The sequence below is a fragment of the Ambystoma mexicanum genome, chromosome 10 (genome assembly GCF_040938575.1).
Source record: "Ambystoma mexicanum isolate Mex_15411 chromosome 10, UKY_AmexF1_1, whole genome shotgun sequence".
In the NCBI taxonomy this organism is placed as follows: domain Eukaryota; kingdom Metazoa; phylum Chordata; class Amphibia; order Caudata; family Ambystomatidae; genus Ambystoma; species Ambystoma mexicanum.
Genome location: NC_090932.1, coordinates 761,507,597 through 761,531,796, shown reverse-complemented (window position 1 = coordinate 761,531,796; position 24,200 = coordinate 761,507,597). Strand labels below are relative to the sequence as shown.

At 44.2% G+C, this 24,200-nt stretch overlaps 1 protein-coding gene across 2 annotated transcripts in view; it reads right to left on the bottom strand.

Annotated features, from left to right (window-relative positions):
* ARHGEF26 (Rho guanine nucleotide exchange factor 26) overlaps positions 1 to 24,200 on the bottom strand; it is a 736,698-nt gene that overhangs the window by 310,035 nt on the left and 402,463 nt on the right. For both annotated transcript variants that reach the window (XM_069618407.1, XM_069618408.1), the window contains exon 10: positions 15,736 to 15,825. In XM_069618407.1, coding sequence (XP_069474508.1) covers positions 15,736 to 15,825 — 90 coding nt within the window. The remainder of the gene's footprint in view (positions 1 to 15,735; positions 15,826 to 24,200) is intronic.

The window sequence follows — 24,200 nt, the reverse complement described above, 5'->3', positions numbered from 1 at the left end:
CTGGCTGTTGCATTTCTCTTCTGCCGGGGCTGATGGGCTGGGCTCATGGGCTGGGCTCATGCATGTGCCTTTGTGAGGGGCTCCGTCCGGTGAACTGCACAAGCACTGCAGCCCTAGACTGTCTGGTGTACTTGCATCACATGTGTAGGTGCAGTGCAGCCCGGGTGACCTCGGGCTGACTCTGCTGCTGTTGAGTGCTCTGGCAATGAGGCAAGCAGCGTGCTTGGGCCGCCGGCACTGCCATTTCACTGATTTCAGGTGCAATTACTAGAAATGTATCTTTTTTGTTTTGGGTTATAATCTTCATTGAGAGGCTCAGGGCTGTAGATGAAGTGAATGTTTGCTGCTGCCCACCTCGAGCTACTCCAAGAAAAGAGTGGCGAGGGCACACTCTAAACTGAATTTTAACCACCAGGTCCATGATATTCAGTACTAGAATAACGCAGACAAAAGCACATTGGTCGTGAAAGGCACTGTCAGTGTCACCGGAATCATCCCCACTGGCTGACCCTGTAGGCCTGAGGCCACCCAACTTGGAAGATTTTTGCAATGGGAGAGCGAGGCACACAAGGGTTTTGGATGTGCCTAACCGTCCCACAAATACAAGCAAACGTAAACGACTGACGGCACTAAACTGGTGTGTCTAAGTTTAAGAACAAAATATTTTATTTAGTAATCCAGCTTGTTTTGTTTATATTGCAAGCAGCCCGAATTACTAAACAGAGTGCCACTGCAAGGCATACTTTTTAAATAAGACAACATCTCCCAGAATGCATCGTAGTGCAGTGCGCGTCCATGAAGCTGCACTGCTAGCTCCATTGAGGAGATAGTCTCAGCTCGTGGATGAGACACTGCCTGGTGAGGCTTAGCAATGGGGACCTTTGAGGGGCCAGAAGAACAGTTAACAGTTAGAGGCTCTGATTGGCTGAGAGACAAGTGTCGGGACCTGGTTCAGCACGAGACCTATTAGCCTATGGATCCTGTCCTTTCTGGTGTGGAGATAATAAGGCAGGTCAGAGCAGACGATCACCAAAAAGCTGTGCCAGTGGAGGATGAACTGGAGAGGCTGCGGTGGAAGAGCGGGATAGATTGCTCGCTGGGCGGGGGTGTTTTGGCCTGGAGCTCTGGGAAATCTGCCTCTTGCCTTTGTTTACTTTCTATGCAGGTGAGTTTAAGGCGTCATGGAGGTCTGTGTACTCGGTCCTTCATTCTGGGGTGTGGGGTAGTACACTTCAAATTTTGGAAGCAGTGTTAACTTCAGAGAATGTGTGTGGGGTGGGCAGGGGGAAAATTGTGTGGGGGCATTTAACCTCTTTTCACAATCTAATGAGGCTGTTCTGGTGTAGCTTCAAAGTTAAGAGTTGTGGTCTGAAACCAGACCCTTAAGGACTGCTTTAAGAATTAACTGCCGCCTCCCCCCCCCACCCTTTCGATCATTCTTCTGTCATTTAAGTGTTAACACTCCATCACAATGTGTATTGCCTAATAATGTGTGCATGCAAATACAGTTGCTAACAATTAAACGCTTTACACTAGTAACTGCCAGGCCCTTGTTAACTGGGCAGCCACAGGCACCGTTTATCGTCTGTGCCCTGTCCTGCCTTGGCTCTGTAGGTTAGCAAGAGGAAGTCAAAGTAGCACAAAATTGCGGGGGCTGAGGCTAAAGCCAAATCTGCCAAATGGTCGTTGCTTGCCACTGTATAATCGTGTATCATATTTGTATGTTTGTGGGTGCACGTTTCCTCAAATGTTGCATGAGAACGCGGTGCATTTGCCAATTTTACATTTAATTTTTGGTCACCTTTAGGCTTGGGCCAGTGAACTTTTATTATTTTTTTATTTTTTTAATTTCTTCGCATGCTTTATTAGAAATGTTTCTTACTGTTATTCATACGGATATTGCACTCGTGGTTTGTCCCTCTTTCATTGAAGATCTACTTTTGCGAGATCATGAACTTATTTAAAACATGACTTTTTAATCCATATATGTTTGAAACATGCTATAAATACACTCATTTTGACTCATTTTATTCAACATTTTATTGGCGGACCCTCCCAATCCCCTCATAGAAAGGTTAGACTCATGCGCTGTGCTCCCTCCTTTGGCGAAATATGGGGCCACTTTGAAAAAAATGTCCAGGGCCAATTTTGGTTCCCAGTCCATCCCTGAAGGTAATGGTCTCCAAATTAACAATAGTAAAACAACGACCATGGGCCTCATTACGAGTGTGCTGGTCTGGTAACAACGGTGCCGGTAAGCCTACTGGCACCGTTGTTACCGGACCAGCACACTACGAGTCCTATAGGACTCAAGTGGGAATGGGGATTTAAATTTTCCGGCGCCTGACTTCACGGACCGCCAGTGCTGTTATGCCCCTGTTTCTGTGAAGTCAGGAGCTGAAAAAATGTGCATGTCTGGCGGCAACCTGCCGGTTTTTACCAGCACGGTTACCGCCGGACTTGTAATAAGGCCCTATGTGTTTCCATCTTCCCCCATCTAAATCTAAAAAAGGATAAACATGGCTGTTGACAGGCAAAGTGGTTACAACTGTCTCCTGCTGATTTAAGTATTTAGGTCTGCATATTGACCAACGCTTGAATTGGATGAACCAATTTAATGCCGCTAAATTGGCCATTGAGAAGCAGGTTGGCTCTCTGAGAGCTTTCTCACAACATGGTGGTTTTCACTACTGTCAATGCTTCAGGTCTATAAAGCCAAATGTATTCCTTTATTCACTTCTGGGGCTACAATTTGGGCTAAAAGATTTGGCAGAAAGTTGGCCTTACTTGAAAGTAGGACACTGAAAATTCGTTTTAGGCTACCTCTTCAAGTTCCAGTGGAATACTTATTGGCAGAACTCGGCTCATGCAGATTAAGTTTGCCGCTACAGATTTTGCAAGTAAATTACCATCATAAATGCTCACTGCAAGGGCTTCTTTACTTTTGGTCTGGATTCTGAATGGGCATGTGCTGTTGGGTGGGCATATGAAAGGAAACCTAATGAAGAGGTTAGTTCTTCTGGCCAATAGGTCGAATCCCAAGATGGGGGTTACTTCTGTTAACATGAGCCATCATTTATGTACAAAGCATGTAAGAAATGGCATCCTGGATGTCCGGCATGAACAAGTCTTGGTCGACCTGGCTTCAAAATCCCTTAGCACGGAATATGTTCCTCAGTATTCTCTTCCCAGGTCCCTGCCGGTACATATCCCCACTTTTCTACATCATAATCTACTTTGGTTATATCTGAAAGTAAAATTCCATAAGGATAACATGTGGGAAGTTACTGGGTATTCCCATACCTGCTCGAATGTGCAGATTCTGTGCAGATTTTGTGGTTGATAAGTCTTGGAAAGCGTAAAGCATTTACTCACGGCATGTGACTACGTAGACATGCCTGTCTAGCTTAGGACAGCTACCAATTATGAGGAGTTTTGGAATTGCTACTTGATAGGAAATAAAATGAGTGTAATATATCATGGAACTGAACAATGGGCATCCATCTGGCAATTGACTGAGGAAATACAGCCTCCTGCATAAGGGTTTTCTTTGGAAGTTTGCCCATCCCTTGCACGTACATTATGTTATTTTATTTTATTATTTCTATGTTTTGCTTGTTTAAAGGAAGTGTAGTTAAGCACTGAGGAAATATCGATACTTGTTAATGGTTCTCATTGAAACCTTCCTATTCTGAAAATGTATGTCATGTTTTATATTGATATCTTGATGGTTTTGTTTCTGATGGCTGTGTAGTTATATATAAGAAGTCTATTATACAAAATACAAAAAAAAATTAAAAATCTCACATACACTTTCTTTTTTGTACTTTGAAAGCTTGGCAAGGTTCTTATAAGTTGTTGAAACATACAGACTTACTATTGCAAAGTTGTTATTACATCACTGGAAAGAAACCCACAGAACAATGTTGGCTATTGGATGGGATCCAAGGTCTTGCTACGAAGCTGCTGTGACTACAGATGAAATGCACAACACAGCAATGGTCTGACAAGACATTTTCTCCCTTGGAATTTCGGGACCAAGAATGCGTTCACTTCTCAGTTTACTAGACACGTTAGGGCAAATGTCATTTGATTTGTTCTCTTCTCCGGTTACTACAACATTAAGAACGGGCTAGCCATAACTTCAGAAGCTGTCCCCGCGGCTGCGTCTTTTTTCATTTCAGACAAAATATAGTCGCACTCGCAAGTGCCAATCAAATGTTTTGTACATAATTTACTTTAAGTGCTAGGTACTTATACATCCCTAGGGCAATTAGACGAAGATACTCGCCCTTAGCACCGATGACATTGCCATTATCTCTGCTGAGGGATAAAGTATACATTTATTTTAAATATAGCCTTGTGGTTTGTCCTGAAGGTCTTGGCTTCAGCACCAAGAATGGAAAATACACAATTAGGGAAAGGGTGATATACCTCCAGTTACTCACACCATTCACAATCTATAGCCACGATAAGCCCAGGCAGTACCGTCATTGGTCAGGTAGTGACATAATATGCTACTCATATGCCCGATTTCGTCATTATATCCCAGTCATACAAAGTAGCGCCATGAAACAACCACATGCTCACAGTATCCCACGATCTTGGTATGGCACTCAACGACTCACTGTAAGTAAAACCAAGAAGCACTTCCTTGGTTTTGTGTGCTCACTGGTGGGTAAAAATAACTAAACGTTCATACAAAACAGCTGCACATTCATGACACAAATCACTCGGCAAACAATCATGTGGTCAGATTGGCTTAATGTCACATAGTGTCTCCACCTTGAACTATATGGAGGCAGATGTGACATGGCCAATCATGAGGGAGAGATCTGTAGACAATAAGGAAAACATGAGCCACTGAACCCTGTAAAGGATAGTAATAATACTCCTATTGGTACCACTAATGGGTTGGCACAAACATACCGGTCTCCAAGAAGAGATGAGATCTAGATATGAAAGGATAGCTCAGCGGCAACGTGCTCGCCTTGGAAGCAAGACGACACGAAGCAACACAGGTTTGATCCCCAGGTCGCGCTTAGAAACCTCTGGGTATTTAAGCGCGTTATAAAAAAAAGTGTATAAGAACACGTGGAAATGAGAATAAAACTGAATATGTAAAATATAATGTCCATATCTTAGTGACATTGTTCACTGTAAACAACAATCATGGACTCGCACGGTGGTCTTATTGAATTCAAAAGTGGATCGGGAGACTAGGATTCAAAATTTTAGCACCATGTGCGGAGGTGAACAAAGGTTTGTGCAGGGCTCGGCGGTCACATCCTGCTTAATGACGTCATTGCGCGATGTGCTGGCTAATGTCATAGTGATGGAGGTAACGTCAACAAAAACTGGATCAATAAAAAAAAAAAAAAATACTATTACGCATGGTGTTTAAGAAAACGAAATTAAGAAAAGTAAGTCCAAATGTCTGTAGGCTATAAAGCAAAATAAAGTCAACACATATACTTAAAGGAAATACCCAATTATGAAAACAAATGGTATGTTAATAGTGTGACAATTACTGTAAAATAGTCATGCAATGTTATTCTCTGTATAGAACTGTATACAAACACTGCTAACGGTAAGTCACAAAAAAGTCATCGGGCGAACACTGAGCCATGTGAGAATTATATAAATTGACAATTAAATAGTCGTGCAAAGGTATATAACAGAAAGCACAATCTGGATCACAGTATACAAACATCATTTACACAAAATAAAGCCATCATTCCACCGGGTGCAACAGAGTCCAACTTATCTATCCAATATCGTAATACATGTTTTCAAACACTACTATTTGTAGGTTTGCACTTTGTTTGCACTTTTGGTTGAAATCGACCAATTACATATGTAAGTGTATGTGGGGGGTAGAGGAGTGGTCTGTGGGGGATGGGGCTGTGAGCTGGAGGGAGCATGAAATAAATAAACTGGTTGAATTCATGACCACCAATAGTGCACAAAGTGGACTGGCAAGTGGGCAGTCTGCAGTCCGTGGGCCGAGGCGCCCAATCCTTCGGCGTCTAGTGCTACTGTATGCTCCAGCGCTTCTGGTGAACGCAAACAACTTTCTTGGTGACCTATCTGTATAGGGTGGTCTAGAGACTGCAGGGAAACTCTCCCTTTGATCTAGGCACCCTCTGCTGGCTGTGTCGGACCACACTCCAATTCAACCACTGTTATCATGAAACCGGGAAATAAAAGTCAATCCGCCCAGGAAGACCAATTGGAACTAACAGTTCCACAATGCAACGTTAGCAGGAATATCCACATGTTTTCGGAGACCTCCTTGCCGGCCAAATATACTCTTCTTCCGAATCCTCAGGAGGAGCTGTTGGTGGCCACACTAATCCATAACTTGAGAAGAAACCATCATCACACTGCGATGAGCTTCTATCAGGTGAATCCAGTAAATGGTGAAGACACAAAACTGAGAGTTACATTTTCTGGGATCCCACTCAGTCTGAAGAAGGCACGCCTGGACCCCACTACCCCGAGACCAAATACTACTTTCTCACCAATTTCTGGCCACAGAATTACAGACTATTACATTGCCGGATCAATAGGAACCAGCACTGAAATTAAATCAGTGGTTTCAGTTAAAGGAATTGCAATGTTGGATTGTTCCATTATGACGGAACACAGTGCCACGGCCGAAATAAAAGTTCTCACCAACCTTAGCATAATCAAATTTGCTGACTTGGCCTTGGAAAACAACCTGCATTCAGGCTCAGCTTCACACTGTATTGTTGGCAGCGTAATTCAACAAACATGCAATGCCTCCCACCCGGGATCGCCTAATGAATTAACCAACATTATCGACAAATATTCAATCACCAATTAACCGGATGGCAATGCACGAATCAGGACTGAGTCATCAATTGAAGCAGCAGAACTCTCTGGGGATGCTGCAAATCACCACACATTACGAGAAGTTGATGAGAGAATTTGCTTGACCCACCAGACTGTTTCTGTGCTGAACATGGTTCTGAGCTCTTTCGTGGCTTCATAGGATTACATATGGAACGAGTTGAAAGCCAATACCTTAATGTTATCTGAGGTGAACATTATACTCAAAACACTAGGAACTGGTTGCCAGTAACAATCGATCTTAGATCACCTGGCAAATGGTGGTGGGGTGTCCGCCCACTCAGGGAAAATGCGCTCAACCCCCAGATTCCATTGAGATTGCCGTTAACTCTGTGGAAATAGTTTCACTGTACACCCCGGTTGCAGTAGCTGCCCAGAATAATAAACCTAATGAAGGTTCACTGCCACCCCACCTAATAAATAAGGAAAGAGCTGCAAATGATTCGACCAAGGAATTAATTCTTCCCTCATAACTGACTAGTCAGAATGAGGTTGTTGAGCAGACAATCTTGCCATGTGATACTTGCACAGCAAATAATTGACTAAGGCAAAAACGGCTAAAATCGCCAGCAAAAGAACATGGTCCTCCGGGAAAAATATGCAAAGTGCAATTACTCTGAGAGTTTATAGCAAAGGAGTAGCTCACAAGAACTTTTTACCATCTCCGACCCTCAGCAACTCATCCAGAACTGGACTGTGAGCATTGTCCTTGGGTTGCCAGGCAGGCAGTGCAGGTGTTAACTGGCAGGGGATGGGACCTGGGCCTGAGATCACAGGATAGTCAGGAGACAAGTGCAGATTCAGTTTCAGCCGGGAGTTCAGCAGGGGAGAGGGGGAGAGAAAGCAGAAGCAAAGATGAATGCTTTAAGGTTCTTCCGGAACTGGAGATGGTTCTCCTCAAGTTTCAGGGAGGCAGGGAGGCTGTTCCAGAGGGAGTGCCCAGCCAAAGAACTCGTTGCTTGGAGAGGCAACTGACCCTGAGGGACTTGGAGGCGGAAGAGCGAACAGCTTGAGAAGGAAGATATTTAGGAAGAGAGAGTTGAAGGTATTGTGACCCCAGAAGGCCTTGTGGACAATGCAGAGGGTTTTGAACTTAATCCTCGTAGCCACTGGGAGCCAGAGCAGAGATTTCAGTCCTGGAGAGATACGATCCCTGGGCTTGAGGCCAAGGACAAGTCACGCAGTCCTGTTTTGGATAAGTTGCAGAGGGCGGAGAGTCGAGGCAGGCAGTTTTATATAGAGGCTGTTACAGTAGTCCAGCTTAGAGAGAACCAGGGCTCTGGAGATAGTGAGCTTCTGGGGGAAGGAGAGGAAAGGGAAAATACCTCTGAGGAGGTGCAGCTGGTAGTGTGACCTCTGAGAGACGTCAGAGATGTGAGGAGAGAAGGAGAGTGTGGAGTCGAAGATGACCCCGAGGTTTTTAGCCTTGCTCAGGAAGGTGTGTGGGGGCAGGAAGAGGGCCAAGAGAGGCCGGCCAAAGAGCAACAGGGAAAGAGGGAGTGGGTGTGCCGATGAGTAGAATCTCAGTCTCACTGGCATTAAGGCAGAGGTCATTTGCGGCACACCACTCCTGGATAGCAGACAGACATTCAGAGATGAGAGAGGGAGAGGAGGAGGCCGAGGGTAGCCTGAAAATGAGCTGGGTATCATCTGCATAACACTGAAAATTGGGGCAGAGAGCAGCGATGCGGTGGGCCAAGAGTGCCAGGTATTGGTTGAACAGTCAGGGGGAGAGGTTAGATCCCTGGGGGACACCACAGGTAGAGAAAAAGATCTCAGAGAGGAAGGACCCAAGTTGGACCTGGGAGGGTCGGTCAGAGAGGAAAGAAGTCAGCCACGCCAAAGCCTGACCAGTGATACCCAGATTATCACAGAGATGGTTGAGCAGGATGGCATGGTTAACAGTGTCAAAGGCAGAAGAGAGATCAAGTAAGATGAGGACGCAGGGGGTGTTAGAGTCGAGGTTGGAGAGCAGGTCTTCACGGATGTTCAGGAGAGCAGTTTCCGTGCTTCTGGCAGCTCTGAAGCCAGACTGATGATCATGAAGACAACCAACAGATTCAGTGTGGAGATTTAGCTGGGAGATGGCTAGTTTCTCAAGGAGCTTGCCCAGAAAAGGAGTGATGGAGATTGGGCGATAGTTAGCCAGGCAGGAGGGGTCGGCAGAGGGTTTCTTAAGCAAGGGGTGCACAAGGGAGTGCTTCAGGGGGGAATGGGAAGATTCCAGTGGCGAAGGAGTGATTGCAGAAATCGGCCAGGGCTGGAGCCAGGGAGTCAGTGTGGTCCTTTATAGTTTTGGAGGAACAGGGGTGAACCTGTTTCGATGAGACTTTCATTGATCAGACTTGTCTAGAAACCTTGTCTGCGGAGAACATGGGAAAGGCAGAGAAGGAGGGAGGAGGGGTGGCTGCAGGAAGGCCAGAGGGAGAGCAGGGAGTGGGGGAGTGGGAGGATAGGAGGAAAGAGAGGACAGGATGTCCTGAGTTTTAGAGTTGAAGTGAGAAGCCAGTGCCGTGCAGAGGGCCTGGGAGGGGACAGGAGAGGTAGAGACACTGCAGTAGGATTGGCCAGTTCCTTGCAGATTTTAAAGAGTTCAGCCGAGTTGTTAGATGCCGCAGAGACGCAGGCTTGGATGTGAGCTCTCTTCTTAGTAAGGACAGAGAGCCGGTATTGCCTTTGCAGCAAGTGGCAGGCCAGTTTGTCAGAGGATGTAACAGGGGTGAACCTGTTTCGATGAGACTTTCATAGATCAGACTTGTCTAGAAACCTTGTCTGCGGAGAACAGGGGAAAGGCAGAGAAGGAGGGAGGAGGGGTGGCTGCAGGAAGGCCAGAGGGAGAGCAGGGAGTGGGGGAGTGGGAGGATAGGAGGAAAGAGAGGACAGGATGTCCTGAGTTTTAGAGTTGAAGTGAGAAGCCAGTGCCGTGCAGAGGGCCTGGGAGGGGACAGGAGAAGTAGAGACACTGCAGTAGGATTGGCCAGTTCCTTGCAGATTTTAAAGAGTTCAGCCGAGTTGTTAGATGCCGCAGAGACGCAGGGTTGGATGTGAGCTCTCTTCTTAGTAAGGACAGAGAGCCGGTATTGCCTTTGCAGCAAGTGGCAGGCCAGTTTGTCAGAGGATGTAAATGAAGCACGCCATTTCCTCTCAGCAACCCTACACTTGCGTTTTAGGGTGGCGAGGTCTGAGTCGTACCAGGAATTGCATTTGGCTTTGGGATTCAGGCGGATTCTCATGACAGGGGCAAGGATATCAAGAGCATCAGATATGGCAGAATGTAAAGTGAGGAGGGCTGTGTCAGGATGAGAGTCAGCCAAAGGGGGAGGGGGGCGAGAAGGTGGCGGCGAAAGCCTCAGTTGACACGCGCTTCATGGGTCGGATGACCGAGAAGGTGGGTGGCAGTGATGGAGGTGGCTTGGCCTTAGGGCTAGGGAGGGTGAGGTGGGAGGAGAGGAGAGAGTGATCACTCCAGGAGAGAGGAGTGGTAAGAGGGACAGAGAGGGGAAGGTCTGAGGAGATCAGAGCATCAAGAGTGTACCCTGCAGAATGAGTCGGGCCGTGGATTTCTAGTATCTGGTGTTTGACACAATGACTGAGACAGCCCTGCCCGAAACTGTATTAATGCAATGTGTAGTGTTGAATGGCGTGGTACTTGTCCGAATCCACATTCTGTGTTATGAGTGTCTGGATGGAGAAGAATGGCCTGAATGCACTGTGCACCTGATTGGCTGACTGACTGAATGTATGCCCTTCTGAGAGATTTGTTGCCCAAGTGTGACCCAGCAGAATAAAAGATCAACAGTATATCTGGGGGAATCTCACTGCTAGAATTCGTTCAGAAGCTGAAGTGAAACTGGAGTTGAAACTGACATTGAAAATGAAGCTTAACCTTGAAGCCATGCTGGAAGAGAAGGAGTGCTGCTGCTCTACTTTGTCAATCTGAAAGCTGCTGTGTCTTCAAGACCTGATCCAGAGAGGACCTGGTTAGGCACCCTCTTCCCGAGCTAAGAGGGACCATCGTGCACTGCTAACATTCGCCGAAGCACCCTGGAAGTCAGCCTACGAAAGACTGTCAGCCGGAGATGGGGAACGACGGGGACCACCGACGAGGAACAAAGAGAAGCATCGGACAGCCGTCCACTGTGGTCGACCAGGGTTCGCAGGTTTGCTATAACCGCTGGAGACCTGTCAAAGTTAGTTGCCCAGAAGCGGGGATTGGTGAACGGTGTGCCGTCGATGACTGGAGCCGCAACGCTCCACTGATTAAGACATTTGATTCCCGGACAAGCTTGTCCACACCGCCGACCGCCTTATCCCACGGAAGAAGGCCAGGCCGTCAACGCGGCGAAGAGCATCCGCCGGTGGGTTTCCCACTACCCAAAGATCGTAGAAACGCTGGACGACTCTACGCCCTTGCTGAGCCACAGTTCTTCATAAACTCTTTGCGGTCCAGAACTAACGACATCGAGGAGGCCCGCACGCCTCTGCCTTGCAGGACGTCTTCAACTCATCGTCGATGAGCACCGCCAGAACCGAAGCTGCTGCCTCACCGCCATTGTTCACTCCTTTCTTCGAACGATCCATGGCTCCTGTTTTATAGGGAGCCGTTCAAGAAGGATCCGTTGTCGAACTCTGCTATTCCAGGTACATTGGGGTAGTAGAAACATTTTAGAAGGAATTATGACTTATTGAACAATATATGGACTGGGCTTGTAGTATATCTTTATTTTACAGGTTGCCCAGGTGGGGGAAGGGGATATCCACACAGAACTGTGTCTAGGTAACAGGGCCAGTATTCTTCCAATGGCTCTAACCAACTGCTTTCCTCCTATGTCTATTGTTGGTTACCTTTATTAATTGATTTGTGTGACATTTGACCATAGTACAGTTGATGCACTTTAATGAAATCTGATAATAATTGTGGTACCCCTTAGAACTGTACATATTTGCCATTGTAGATTAACTGAGCACAAAGTGAGTTATTGTGATTGTATATATAACCTTGAACCTTAATTATATAAAGACTGTGTTTTAACTAATACAGTGTATGGACATTCCTTTGTGAGTGCTTGGGGACTACACTGTACTTAAGAACTAGCCTGCATCATCTCCTGAGAAGCTAACTCTTGACTGCTCATCCATTGCTACCAACAATAGAGAATCTTGGCTGGGGTCCTCTGTGCCTCTCCTCTACCATATAGAGAGCAAGAGTACAGACAACCCCCTCCGGTCCTTTACAGGGTGGATGTTAAGTATCATGGATGGCTTATGCCGATGACCTTTTGCTACTCAATAACTCAAAGGTTGGTTTGCAAAGACTCCTCAATATCTTCTCTAAATATGCCAAAGAGAATGGGCTTCTAATTAACCCTACTAAAACTAGGATGTTGGCTATTTTGAAGGGGAAAAAAGTAGTTGATCTTGGAATGTGGAAAATACAGTGATTAAGACAAGTCCTAGCTTCACCTACCTGGGTTTTCACTTCAGTGCACAACCAGGATTGAAGAACATTAGTGAGAGATTTTGCTACAAAATGCATCCCTGCTTCAGAATCAAGCAATTAAAATAGATAAAAAATGTGGGTGATTTTCCCTCACTTATATTCTATGAGGGTAACATTGTTCCAAAACTTACATATGGCCTTGAACTATAGGACGAGGCTATATTTAAACTACTGTATCTGACTGAGGCCAAGCTGTGCCATAAAGCATTGAAGATCGCCAATGTGTGATCCCTTCAGCCGCCATTAGATTTGAGTTAGGAATTACTGATTCCTTATACAAGGTCATGGTATTAGCGCTTAAGAGCGTCGCCAGCTCTTCAAGGAACTCACAGTTCTTAATATGATTTGGTCAGAAATGCGAAGCAATACTGTCTGAAATTTCTATGGACAAAGATACACTAAAGGAAAACCCAACCAAAGTAAAAAGGGCTTTGTTGGACCAAGATAGAGTTACTACAACTGAATCCTTCCACTCCTACCCATGTATGAGACATTTGTCTCATGAACATAAAAGATGGTGGAGGTTGTTGTTTTTGTTCACACAGTTTTCAAATCGTTTTTATAGAACAATTCTGTTGAAGTTTCATTTGAACTTGTTCCTAACAAAGGAAATTTTACTCAGGAGAAATGCTATTACCCAAATTAATAGTGGTTGTAGATTTTGTAATGTATCAACCAAAACAATTAAACATTCAATGTTATACTGCAATGTCCTGATTGAACGTAGAAGATGTTTTTGGGGAAATTCCAACTGAATTGATTTGTACTGGCAGATTCATTTATATAGATGAGATGTCTAAATATCCAGAATGTCTCGGAAGGCCTAGCGGTGGCTGCTTTTATTAAGAGTATGAATTTGATGTAACTCCATTGTGGCTGATCTAACTCAATTATTGGAATTGTATGTCAAACTATTGTGATTTGCTATTGACAACTGTTTCTTTTTATTTTCTCCAGAACTATTTCTGCTTTTTCTTACGTTGATGTTTTCAATTTCTTTCTTTTTTTTCTATGATGAAATGTATTGATTTGATGTTTTCTTCTTTTGTTAAAGTAAAAAAAAAAACACAAATACAAATGAACAAAACAAACTAAAGAAGTACACAAAAAATGTAGCAGTCTATAAAAACACACAGAAACTCGAATATGCCTCTTTACGTTCTATTTTATTTTGAAAGTCCTCAAATAGTGTGCCAGGTAGCAACCCCAAAATCTGAAACTGAACGTTTGATATCTGGTGATGATTTATATTGAAGTGTCTTGCTCCTGTTAAGTTAAGGGTTGTAGTACAAAGGTTAGATCAATGCTTATGCATCTTAGTTCTGGCGGTCTCATGTCCAAACCAGTAGATACCACATGTGCACCAAATTGAGTAGACAATATTATCAGTATCACAAGTAGCAAAATGTTTCAGGAAGATCTTTTCTCCAGTGCTGGGATGAAACATCCTTATGTTACCTTTTGTGGCATTATTAAAATGAATGTAATATAAAAATGGAAAGGTCCCTCTCCTAGTATTCTTAATTACTTTTGAGCATCTATTACATTCTGCGTGCACCAAACGATCTTTGAAATTACTGCTATGTATATATGAAAAAGTTATTCTAGGTAGAAAATGGTTCTCAATCCTAGTGTCACATGATACAATGTGCCAATGCTACAGTGTACTCTTTTTGAACTCATTACTCTGTATGGAATATTTCAAAACAAACTAAATATGGTTGATTGCATTCAGATTTCGACTCCAACACTGAATCATGGGTTAAGTGATGTATTTTATTCTTGGCCAATACAAGTTCCTCTGGGAGATATCCACGGTCTGAACAATTTTCATCCATTATATCTAATTCATGAGAACACTGGCCAGTATCGCTCACAATCATTTTAACTCTAGAAACTGACTATATGGCAGATTTCTTACCACACCTGGAGGGTGGAAACTATGACAGTGTAGGTGATTATTCCTACCAGTTGGTTTACAGAAAATATTAGTGGAAACACCTTCACTAGTGTGAACAACTTCTCGATCAAGACAGTGTACACTGGGGGTAAACATGTCTGCAGTGAATTGACTTCACTTCACCACATTTTGTGACCATGCATGCACCCAAGATAACTGACCTGTGAAAATTGTCAACAGTTACATTTTCTCTCAATTCCAGTATATAAATAGCAAAATGAAGAAATGGCAATGGCTAGAACCGGCGCTGTATCATTTCAGAAACTCCATCAAGCAATACAACTGTGGTGTGATTATAGCCAATGTTACACAAAGTTTATTTATGTTGATGAGCCTGGTACTGCCACTACAACCCTAGTTATGTACATAAATAGGCAAGGAGCTTTGTGTGTTCAGAAATGTTCCACTGCCCATCAACAATTAAAAACATGAAGTTTCAGTTTAGGACAGATTGGTACATGTGAGGAAGTACTAAAAAATATACATTTTAATGCATCTACAATTAATAGAGCAGAGTTCTTTCTTTTTACAACAAAGCAGTTTACAGGAATTCTAATAAAGCGTAGATTTGTTATAGAAGCATAGCCCTTTTTTTCTAAACTGTATGCTGCTGTTCAGACATGTCACTGCAAAAACACTCTCACGCTTCTAGTGGGGAGGAGGCTGAACCCAATCACACAGCTGCATGCCCCAGTGTTTGGCAGATGGCATGAAACAAGCAAAGCAACACACATGAAAGAGGTCCCTCAGGTAAGTGATTAGTTTGGACATTGCAGTGCAGGTACACGTGCCTGTACAATAGCAGGCTGTTCGACTGCGACAAAGGCCCCACTGGTGGCCACAGGTAAAAATAGGTCTAAGATACCTTTGCCTTGATTTTGGAATGGCCCGAAGATCAGTTTAAATACACAAGACCAAAGAAAAGAAAGAGCTGGTAGAGGAACTCGCAAGCATCATATGTAACTATCTAGCTACAGTTCTGGGTGTGGCATACATCAGGACGAAGGATACGATTACTACACACAAGAGACTCAAGTGACAGCATTGGTTACAGTTATTTCCAACATGTTGCTGCAAGGGACATGTGGCCTCTTGATATCAATTCTTCAAGGCCATGATGCCCAAACAAGATTTGACATTAGAAGACATGTAATCTGTTTGGCAGCTGCAAACACATTCTTAACATGTCCTCATTCCAATCATTTGCAACAATAAACCTCTTTGCAGTCTGTTAAAAACAGTACACAATGCAATAGAGTGTATAAGTGGTGCTATCAAATCAGGAGAATTCAAAAAAATCAAATTGCACTGGTTGTACCATAGGCAAAGACCACTGAGATTGTTTGAAAACGCTGCCAATGCAACATTAGCCCTCTCATTTACACAAATGTCACCGTACCTTAATTTTGAATTCCAGCTGTGAATTAATTGTGTACATCATTTCTGTCCTTTCCATTTTTCGAGCTCCTTCATTGCACAGTCGGACCAACTGGAGAGCAAGCACAAGGATACATGTTACTATCTTCAGCACTGAAATGTCAAACTCTGCATTTGTTACCCTTAGGGCAGTATTACGCAACAGGCATGCATTGTTTCCATTTTGCAGTTCTAAGTGTTGTCAGGATGTCCTTACTCAGGACAGATGAAGTGCATGCAGCCGTAAGCATAAAGTGCACGCATGATTTTTTCCCACAATATTTAGCAATTTCCTGCAGAAACTTTGAGGACAACTGATCATACATGCCTGATGATCCAAAAACAAGTATAATTATTATTAATTGTGGATGTCCATGTCCTACCACTGCTTCCTAATTAAGCGGGCCTGCACTGCAGCTGGAATTCCTGCCACAGATGCCCAGGGCAAACAATCACTTACAATGCCAACAGTTTGGGCTTTTGTGTAGGCCTGGGCAAAGCACTTGTCAGGCACAGCCGTAGTGGTATTAACTGGCCAGTGACGGTAGCAGGTGTAAAATGGTCAGAGTACCTGGGTATCTAATAGCAGTGCCTGGCAAATGACTAATACTTACACACAATCCAAAACTGTTGGCTTCGCTAATGCTTGCCTTTAACAGGACTTCAGTGAAGGACACGCATGGTGCTTATAAATTGTTTGAAGGCAGACCTGGTTAAGACATTTTTATTACAACAGTATTGGATTTACAACTCCAATTAAGTAATTAACTCTCAGAAGACTACTTTGAAAAAAGCACTGGCAGTCACTGAGTCCAAAGTTTGATTGTAAGGCCCGATTAAAGCAAGCTCAAAGAGTTCCATGAAGTGTTTTGGGCAGGGGCAGGCAAGAACTGGCTGGGAATGGGCATAGGGGTGTGTATGGCCATGGGATGATCAATGGATGGGTAAATAACTAAACAACACCTAGGGCAGTGCCCCCCCTTGCCCCTTATATGCCATTCCCCCATGTCTGTACTTTAATACAATAGTTTCGTCTTATAGGTGTTGCAAGCGACACTTAAAAGCCGAAACTAAAAAGTACCCTTTTGTCCATGCATTTCATTTATTTGGTTTGTTGCACACCACAATGTCGCTGCAAAGTCACTTTACTTTGGTCATCAGGCGCCATTTTAAATAATTATTGCACCATGACAGTGCAATTTTGCATAGCATTTCACTGGGCAAAAATTGCCCTACTAGAAGTATGAAATGTTTCACTGAACGTAGGCAATGTTCGCCCCATTGCAAACACTGCATAAAAGCAATGCACGGATTAAATGTTTCTGTAGTACGGGCACAGGTAGAAGAGTACAGGTGGATGAGCCCTTGCTTGCACATTTTATTCATTTTTTGGCTCATCTAAAAATTGTGCAGGTTTTTCTCGGTCCTACATACCAGTTTACTAAAAAATGCACATACATACTTACAGGAAAACAGAACACAGTCCACATTGCCCAATGCAGTCTCTTGTGATCAAGATGGCCGTCAAAAGGACAATGGCTAAAACTCTCCACAGCTATAATGGGCTATGAAGGGTACTGGGTCATGATATTCCTCAGCATTGCACTGGGTGAGAGTTGAAGCATAAATCCATTGAGCTTCAGGTCAGTGAGCCAATTTGGGACTTGGTAGTAATCTCGAAACTCCAATAAAGACAGGCGTCAAGTGATTGTATTGCACAATACTACTTATTGCATAGTATAGTGCCATTTAGGTCATGGTGTGGTGCCCTTTAGATTGGGCACCATACCGTGACCTAAAGGGCACTATATGGGCACCACACCAGGACCTAAAGGGTACTATATTTCGGGATTAGTATCATCATAAGCGGTTTTTGGGCTTTTTATACCGCCATTCTCCAATAAGACTCGACAATCAAACTTTTGCGAACACTGCGATTAACAAGGTCCCCGAGTCAAACAGCAGTAGTCAAAAGCGCATCAGCTATTTTTACACAATTCAGGACTTGGCTGTGCTTGGTGGGATTTCCTAGGAAAATAAATGAGTTTTATAACCATTTGAGCTTCAGGTAGACACTTGAAATCCAGGCTTGCATGATGGACAAATACTGCTTGAGTCGATGGATGCTGTGATGCAATTAATTATTAATTAAAGCTCTGTATTATCTGCATATTGGTGACTCTTGATGATGGTGCTGGCAAGAAGTTCACCCAGGGGTTGCATCTAGAGAATGAAGATAACAGATGAGAGGTGCAGCCTAGTGGAACTCTGCAGAGCTTGGAAACGTGTTGCACCATGTGAAAGCATTGGTCTCTTTTGGAGAGGAAGGAGAGGTGGGAGAAGATCCCCTGCAGGACTCTTACATGGAAGCAACTGCATCTGGTGAGGATGATTAGGAGGGTCTGGTGGCCAACTCTATAAAAAGTGGCATACAGATCGACTAGAACAAGAATGCAGGGTCATCGTGTCAATGATGAGTAAAGCATCATCGATAACTTGGATGTTGGCGGGCTATGTAGTGCATTGTGGTCAAAAACCAGATTGTTAGTCCTTTAGAAGGCTGCACTGAGAGAGCCTTTCATGCGCATAGATAATGACAGTCTTCTCAATCACTTTACAGAAGAAGGGTACATGGGATTGTGCAACAGTTGGCCGGCTCCTCTGGGTCAAGTGTGGGTTACTTCAGTAGTGAGGAGGATCTGTCTCATTATCAGTGCATCTGGAAAGGTGCCTTGCGTGAGGATGCATTGAGGATGTTGTGCAGTGGTGCGAGTGTTTCACGGGTGATGGTCCTTCACCATGGAGGATGGGAGGATGTTGTCTTTGTAGGTTGTAGGGTTGGGTGCTGTAAGAGTTCTAGTCAGGTGTTCTGAGTTCTTTCCACCTTGATATCTTGCGGACTGTTATGGGTGGGACATGTGTGGTGTGTTTGGAGCTGTGCACGTAATGCCTTATTTTGGCTATCTTCTTTGTGAAGACATTTTGATGGTGTTGCATTTGTCATTGGATTGCAGTAATGCAAGGTCTAGCAAGAGGTTGATGCAGCACTTAATTTCTGGAAGGATAGCATTGCTCTAGTAGGATGTTTCCATTTTGGTTGTTGTGCAGTAGTTTGCTTTGGTGATGAGTGTACTGCATGCAAACCATAGTGTTTTCTGGGTGAGGAGGTCTTCCTGTTGGTGTAAAGCTCTTGGGAGCATTTCTTGTCTGTGGATAAAATGCTTACTGTCAAATGACTGTGTGCACCAAACTGTAGAGTTCTTTTGTTTGTTGAGCTGAAGCTTTGGTGGTGCACAAGTGCTTTTGATTTTAGCTCGGGTGTGTGAGTTGGGTCTGCTGGGGGTGGACATTCTCTGAGGTGTCAGATGTGGCGGCCAAGTTGATGAGGTTTTGTTCAGGTGCGGATATTGGGAGGTTCTTGAAGGAGCGGGTGGGAGAGTCTTGGTTGGCCTAATTTGGGGAGAGGTATGTGGTGGAGTAGGATGGTTAAGGGTGTGTGGACTGTCTAGTCCAAAGGGTAGACGGGAGACATACAATGGCTGGACAGGTGCTGAACACAAGGTTGAGTGTTTTGCCTTTATTGTGGGCTGGTTCTGTGATGAGCCGCTTGATGCCCATGGTGTTGTGCAGCAAGAGTCTCTCTTGTTTTCTTGGTGGCAGGGCTCCCAGGTTGGTTGAGATAAATGAGGAAGATGTGAGTTATGTTGCTGATGGATGCTGTTCTGGTGAGGTCTGTGATTTAGTTGAGAAAGGTCTTGGTTAGTGGTGGTTGGTAAACCCGGTGGAAGGAAGCTGTCCAAAGTGTGGATGAGTGGGAAGTGGCAGGTGAGGAGTGTCCTGGATGTGGGCGTGGCATGCTCCTAGTCAGCGCATGTCCAATGAGTCTTGTGGACAATAAAACGCACTCTGCCAGTCTATCCTTAGCAGGCCTTGTATTAGATGCTATAGCCGGTGGGGGCAGAGAACCTCCAGGATGTGTGTGGAAGTGGAACCGAGCCATGTCTCTGTGATTAAAAAGAGTCTGTCAACATGAGTGGTGATGAGGTCGGCACGGTCTGTTCCATGAAGTACTGTGGAGTGACCATTGATGAGTCTGAGGTTGCGAGTATGTTTTGAAGGTGGAGTGTGGGTAATAAGTGTGTTGGAAGTGCATGGGAGCTGGGTGCAGACTGGGTGTTGGCGTGTGTGGGTAAGGGTGGAGTTAGTGAGATGCGATTTACATGCTGCTGGCTTACTTTGGATACGTAGAGCAGGGGTCCACACTCTTTGCATGTAATAACAGTATCAAAAAAGAATTCCCATTTTCTTTTTCTGCTAAACAGGAATGCCCCTATTCTTCATCTGCCGTTCACTTCAGATGCCTGGGCGAGAGATGCCCTGGCATCTCAAAGTTGAGAAATTGATGAAAATGGCGTGGCAGGAGTTTGCATGGAGAAGGTAACTGTTTTACTGTGGGAGTTGGAGGACGGGTATGAAATGTTGCACTTCCATCCAGTCGGTCTGTAGTGATGTCGCGCTTATGTGCCACATAGGTGACGTCTCTGCAACAGAGCCCTTTGGAAAGGCTGGGGATGGCACAGGCATCATAGAAAACTGTTCTTGTGGGGACCTGGCAAACACTGCATTTCATCATGCGTCACTCCACAGAATTGGGGGCAGTTCTTTCATAATGGGCAACAGGGAGCTAATCCGCCATCTGTTTTGGAAGAGCAAGCCATTATCCAAACCAGCCCAGTGCAAACACTGAGCCCATCTGCAGTTGTTTTCTTGTATATCAGGACACACTCCTGGTCTGGTTTCTCCCAGTATTAGTACTGCACAGGGGTGTTGCTAGGTCTGGAAAAGATCAGGGGCTAAGCTAATGTCAGGACTGGTGGGATTCGGGGCTAGCTATATCCTTTTGGTTGTAGCCCCTGAGCGTCTATAAGGGGCTACAACCAAAAGACCCGGGGCTATAGCCCCATTAGCGCCCCCCCCAGCAACGCCTCTGGTACTGCAGCACACATGCTTAATAGGCCATGCAATGCTGGAGGCATCATGGAGGTGGCCCAGCTTTTTTCGAGCATGTGCAGGAACCAGGAATCTGTCCTTGTTTCTTCGTCCCTGTTGTGTGCTGCATGGGAGCCAGAGGGCCATTACCACAGGCGGAGTCTAGACGGAGGCTGCATGCAAAAATAAATATATATGCATTTATGAATGCATGTGTGTATGCATGCATGCATGTGAGGGTTTGTATCTAACTGTGCATGCGAATGAGAGATTGTATGTTGACTGGGCGCACACGTGAGTGACAAAGTGTGTGTGCTGCATGAATGTGGGTGCTGGGCCTGGGAGGGGGCCACTGATATGTTTTCTTACGGTGTCTGAATATGTTCTACTGCATGGCCTTTCTGTACTGGGCAACACCAATATGAGTGTCCTTACATGGAGTGGGGGGTACATTTGTGCAGTTATTTCTTACTGTGTTATGGCACATTTTCTGGCATCAAGGATAAGGCCAACATGAGTGTTCTTACACGCCCTTAATTGTAAACATTGCACCAGCCGTCTCAAAATATTTTCTTCCCATTACATGGCATTTTTTACTGGCATCAAAGGTAAAGCCACCATGAGTGTTCTTACGTGGCCACACTGGCCTACAGTGCTGAAGCCAGTCTGGACATGTTAGAGTGGCATGGTATTTCTTACGGGCATCAATGGTAAAGCCAAAATGATGAGTTCTTACATGGCCATTCTGGCCTACATTCTGCAGCCGGTCTTGACTGGTATTCTTTTAGTGGCATGGTTTACTGGCAAAGCCAATAGGAGTATGTTCTTTCATGGGTATAGTGGCATATATTGGCAGAACCAGTAAAGACCGGTTTTCTTACAATATCATACGGACATGATGGGCAAAGCAAACATGAGTTTGGTCTCATATGGGAATACTGCCATATATTGGTGCAGCCAGAATATATGGGCACAGCTAGAATGAAAATGTTTGCTATACTGGAAATAATGTGTGCAAAGGCATTATGACAGTGCATTGGATAATGTTCCTGTGCACTGTTGGTGACCTGGCATCTATTGGATTTATTCATATGTTACCCTACACAACCAAATACAAATTGTCGCTTTTCACCCATTTTTTCACAGAAAATGTGCTATAAGATGCACCATTTTCACACATCATTTTCAAAATGTTCCAGAGAACTCTCTGAACGCCCCTCGTTTGGTATGGGCTTACTCACTACACCAGGTCACTCTTCCATATTCATGGAAAACATTTCCGCCCCACCAATTAAACAATTCGCCAGCCCGCACTGTACAGAACAGATTGTAAATTATATGGCTTTTTCCCCCCCACGTTTTCTGAAATGTATGCTGTAAAATGCAGCATTGAAAATTATTATTTAGAAAATAATTCCTGGGTTGAGAACCCTATCCAACACATATTTGGTGCCAGATTTTCTAACGTTTGTACAGTGCTAAAATGGAGCTAATGCATTTAACGCCTAATCTGCTGGTAATGCAATATGGAATGCGGTGAATAGGTAATGATTGCACAATCAATTTTACCTAAAGATTTTTGCGATGTTATTACATTATTTTGACCATCATTTCTGTGATAGGGAAAAGAGCAACTGGGATCTGGTCAAAATTTGGAGGAAGACCTATCATACCACTTTTTGAGTGAAGGCAAGACTAATGTGCACACCGATTTTCCATTTATTTCTGTTCATTAAATTGGGAGCAAAAATAAATTTCCACATTGAAATTTGGGGACTTTGAGGCAAAATCTCCTTTTTTTTTTTTAAATACCACTCAGCAAACAGCAGACACAAAACAGACTACTTCATTTTTGCCCAAGTGCAAAAGTCAGATTGGGGTGAAATCTGTTTTCTCCATTCCATATTACACAAGCAGCAAAACTGGTGGTAGGTGCATTTGCCCATGTTTTGCTAACAGTGCAAATGATTGTCAAGAGTTCAATTAGAAGCCAGCTCTACTATCAAATAAAGCAGTCACGGTACCATGCTGTGCCAGACTGTCGTTCACAAAATAGGTTGTGGATCTCCACAAATAATGGTGATTGCAACCTGTTCAGGAACGTTCCTAAGGAAATTACAATGCGCAAAGTGGTGATACTTGGATCTCCGGGATCCAAGGAAGTCTTAAAAAGAGGGGTAATCCAAGATGAGATGTAGGCTAGTTCACCCTTCAATTTGGCCTGGGACTAAAGTTACCAAGGACACTTTACCTATTGTGCATTCTGACGACAAGGATAACCAAATTAAGAAAGAATAATCAAGGTCGTTTTGCCCTTCATGGGTAATATCATAGAAGTCATTTGTGGCAGGAGCTTGGGAGAAAGCTTTTACACGTGTAGTTTTTCCTGGCTAATGTGTGAAGGAGCCAAATTATATGTTAGCATGGCACTGCCCCACCTTAGTGAGATAGATATTTTTTTTTTTTGGTTATACCTCAATGATGACAGGTGTGGAGGTTTCAAAAACAATGTGCTTCTTATAGGAGTAAATCATTATAATTGGCTTGAGGTATGATGTTGTCATTCATGCAGTCAGTACAGTCCGTGTCATGCATGCAGTGCTATACTGGCAACCTATATGTGGTAGTGAAATTGTGGGGTAGGGGGTTTTGTGGGTCAAGGAATTACCTATACTGCAGAAGAGGGCTGCATACTTAGGTTAGGCATAATAGTCACTAATGGAGGTGTGGGAGGGGAGGTTCGTGTTTTTATTTTTAAATTAGCTAATGATTGGTATTATGTTCATGTTTAGTCAAAGGCATATACAAAATTACCAAACCGAGCTCAGGGTAGTATGAATACATTTTGTTTGCGTGAGCAGACGTGGGATTGTAGGATTAGTAGTTATTTGGCATCAGGAAGTCTAATTATTTTGGGGGAGATGACTCTAACTCAAAGCATTCCCTGATTAAAGCATTCTAACTTGAATGATGAATAGTCAATTTGCCAGATAGACCATGTGCCCAGTGAATAGTCAAGCGCCCGTTGAATAGTCAATTCACCAGACAGACCATGCACCAGATGAGCAGTCAATTCACACAATAGACCATGCACCTAATGAGCAGTCAATTCACAAGATAGACCATGTGTCCTATGAGTAGTCAATTTACAAGATAGACCATGCGCCCAATAAATAGTCAAATCACAAGATAGACAATGCGCCCGATGGCCATGAACGAACTGCCCACCTGGGCAGGACAAAGACTGATATGCAAATGGATATTTCCCATCTGTGAAAGGCACAGTGAGTAAAAGCAGTGGCTGCGAACTCTCAAGTGGTTAATAACCACTGAACAGGTTATCAGGCCTTGTTCTGTCGAGAGAGGTGCGCCCGCTACCTTTGCAAACTAAATTTTAAGGAACCTGGGATTGGTAACCCTAGGTCTCCTGGGGGCAACCAGACGTGGTCTCCCTCTCAC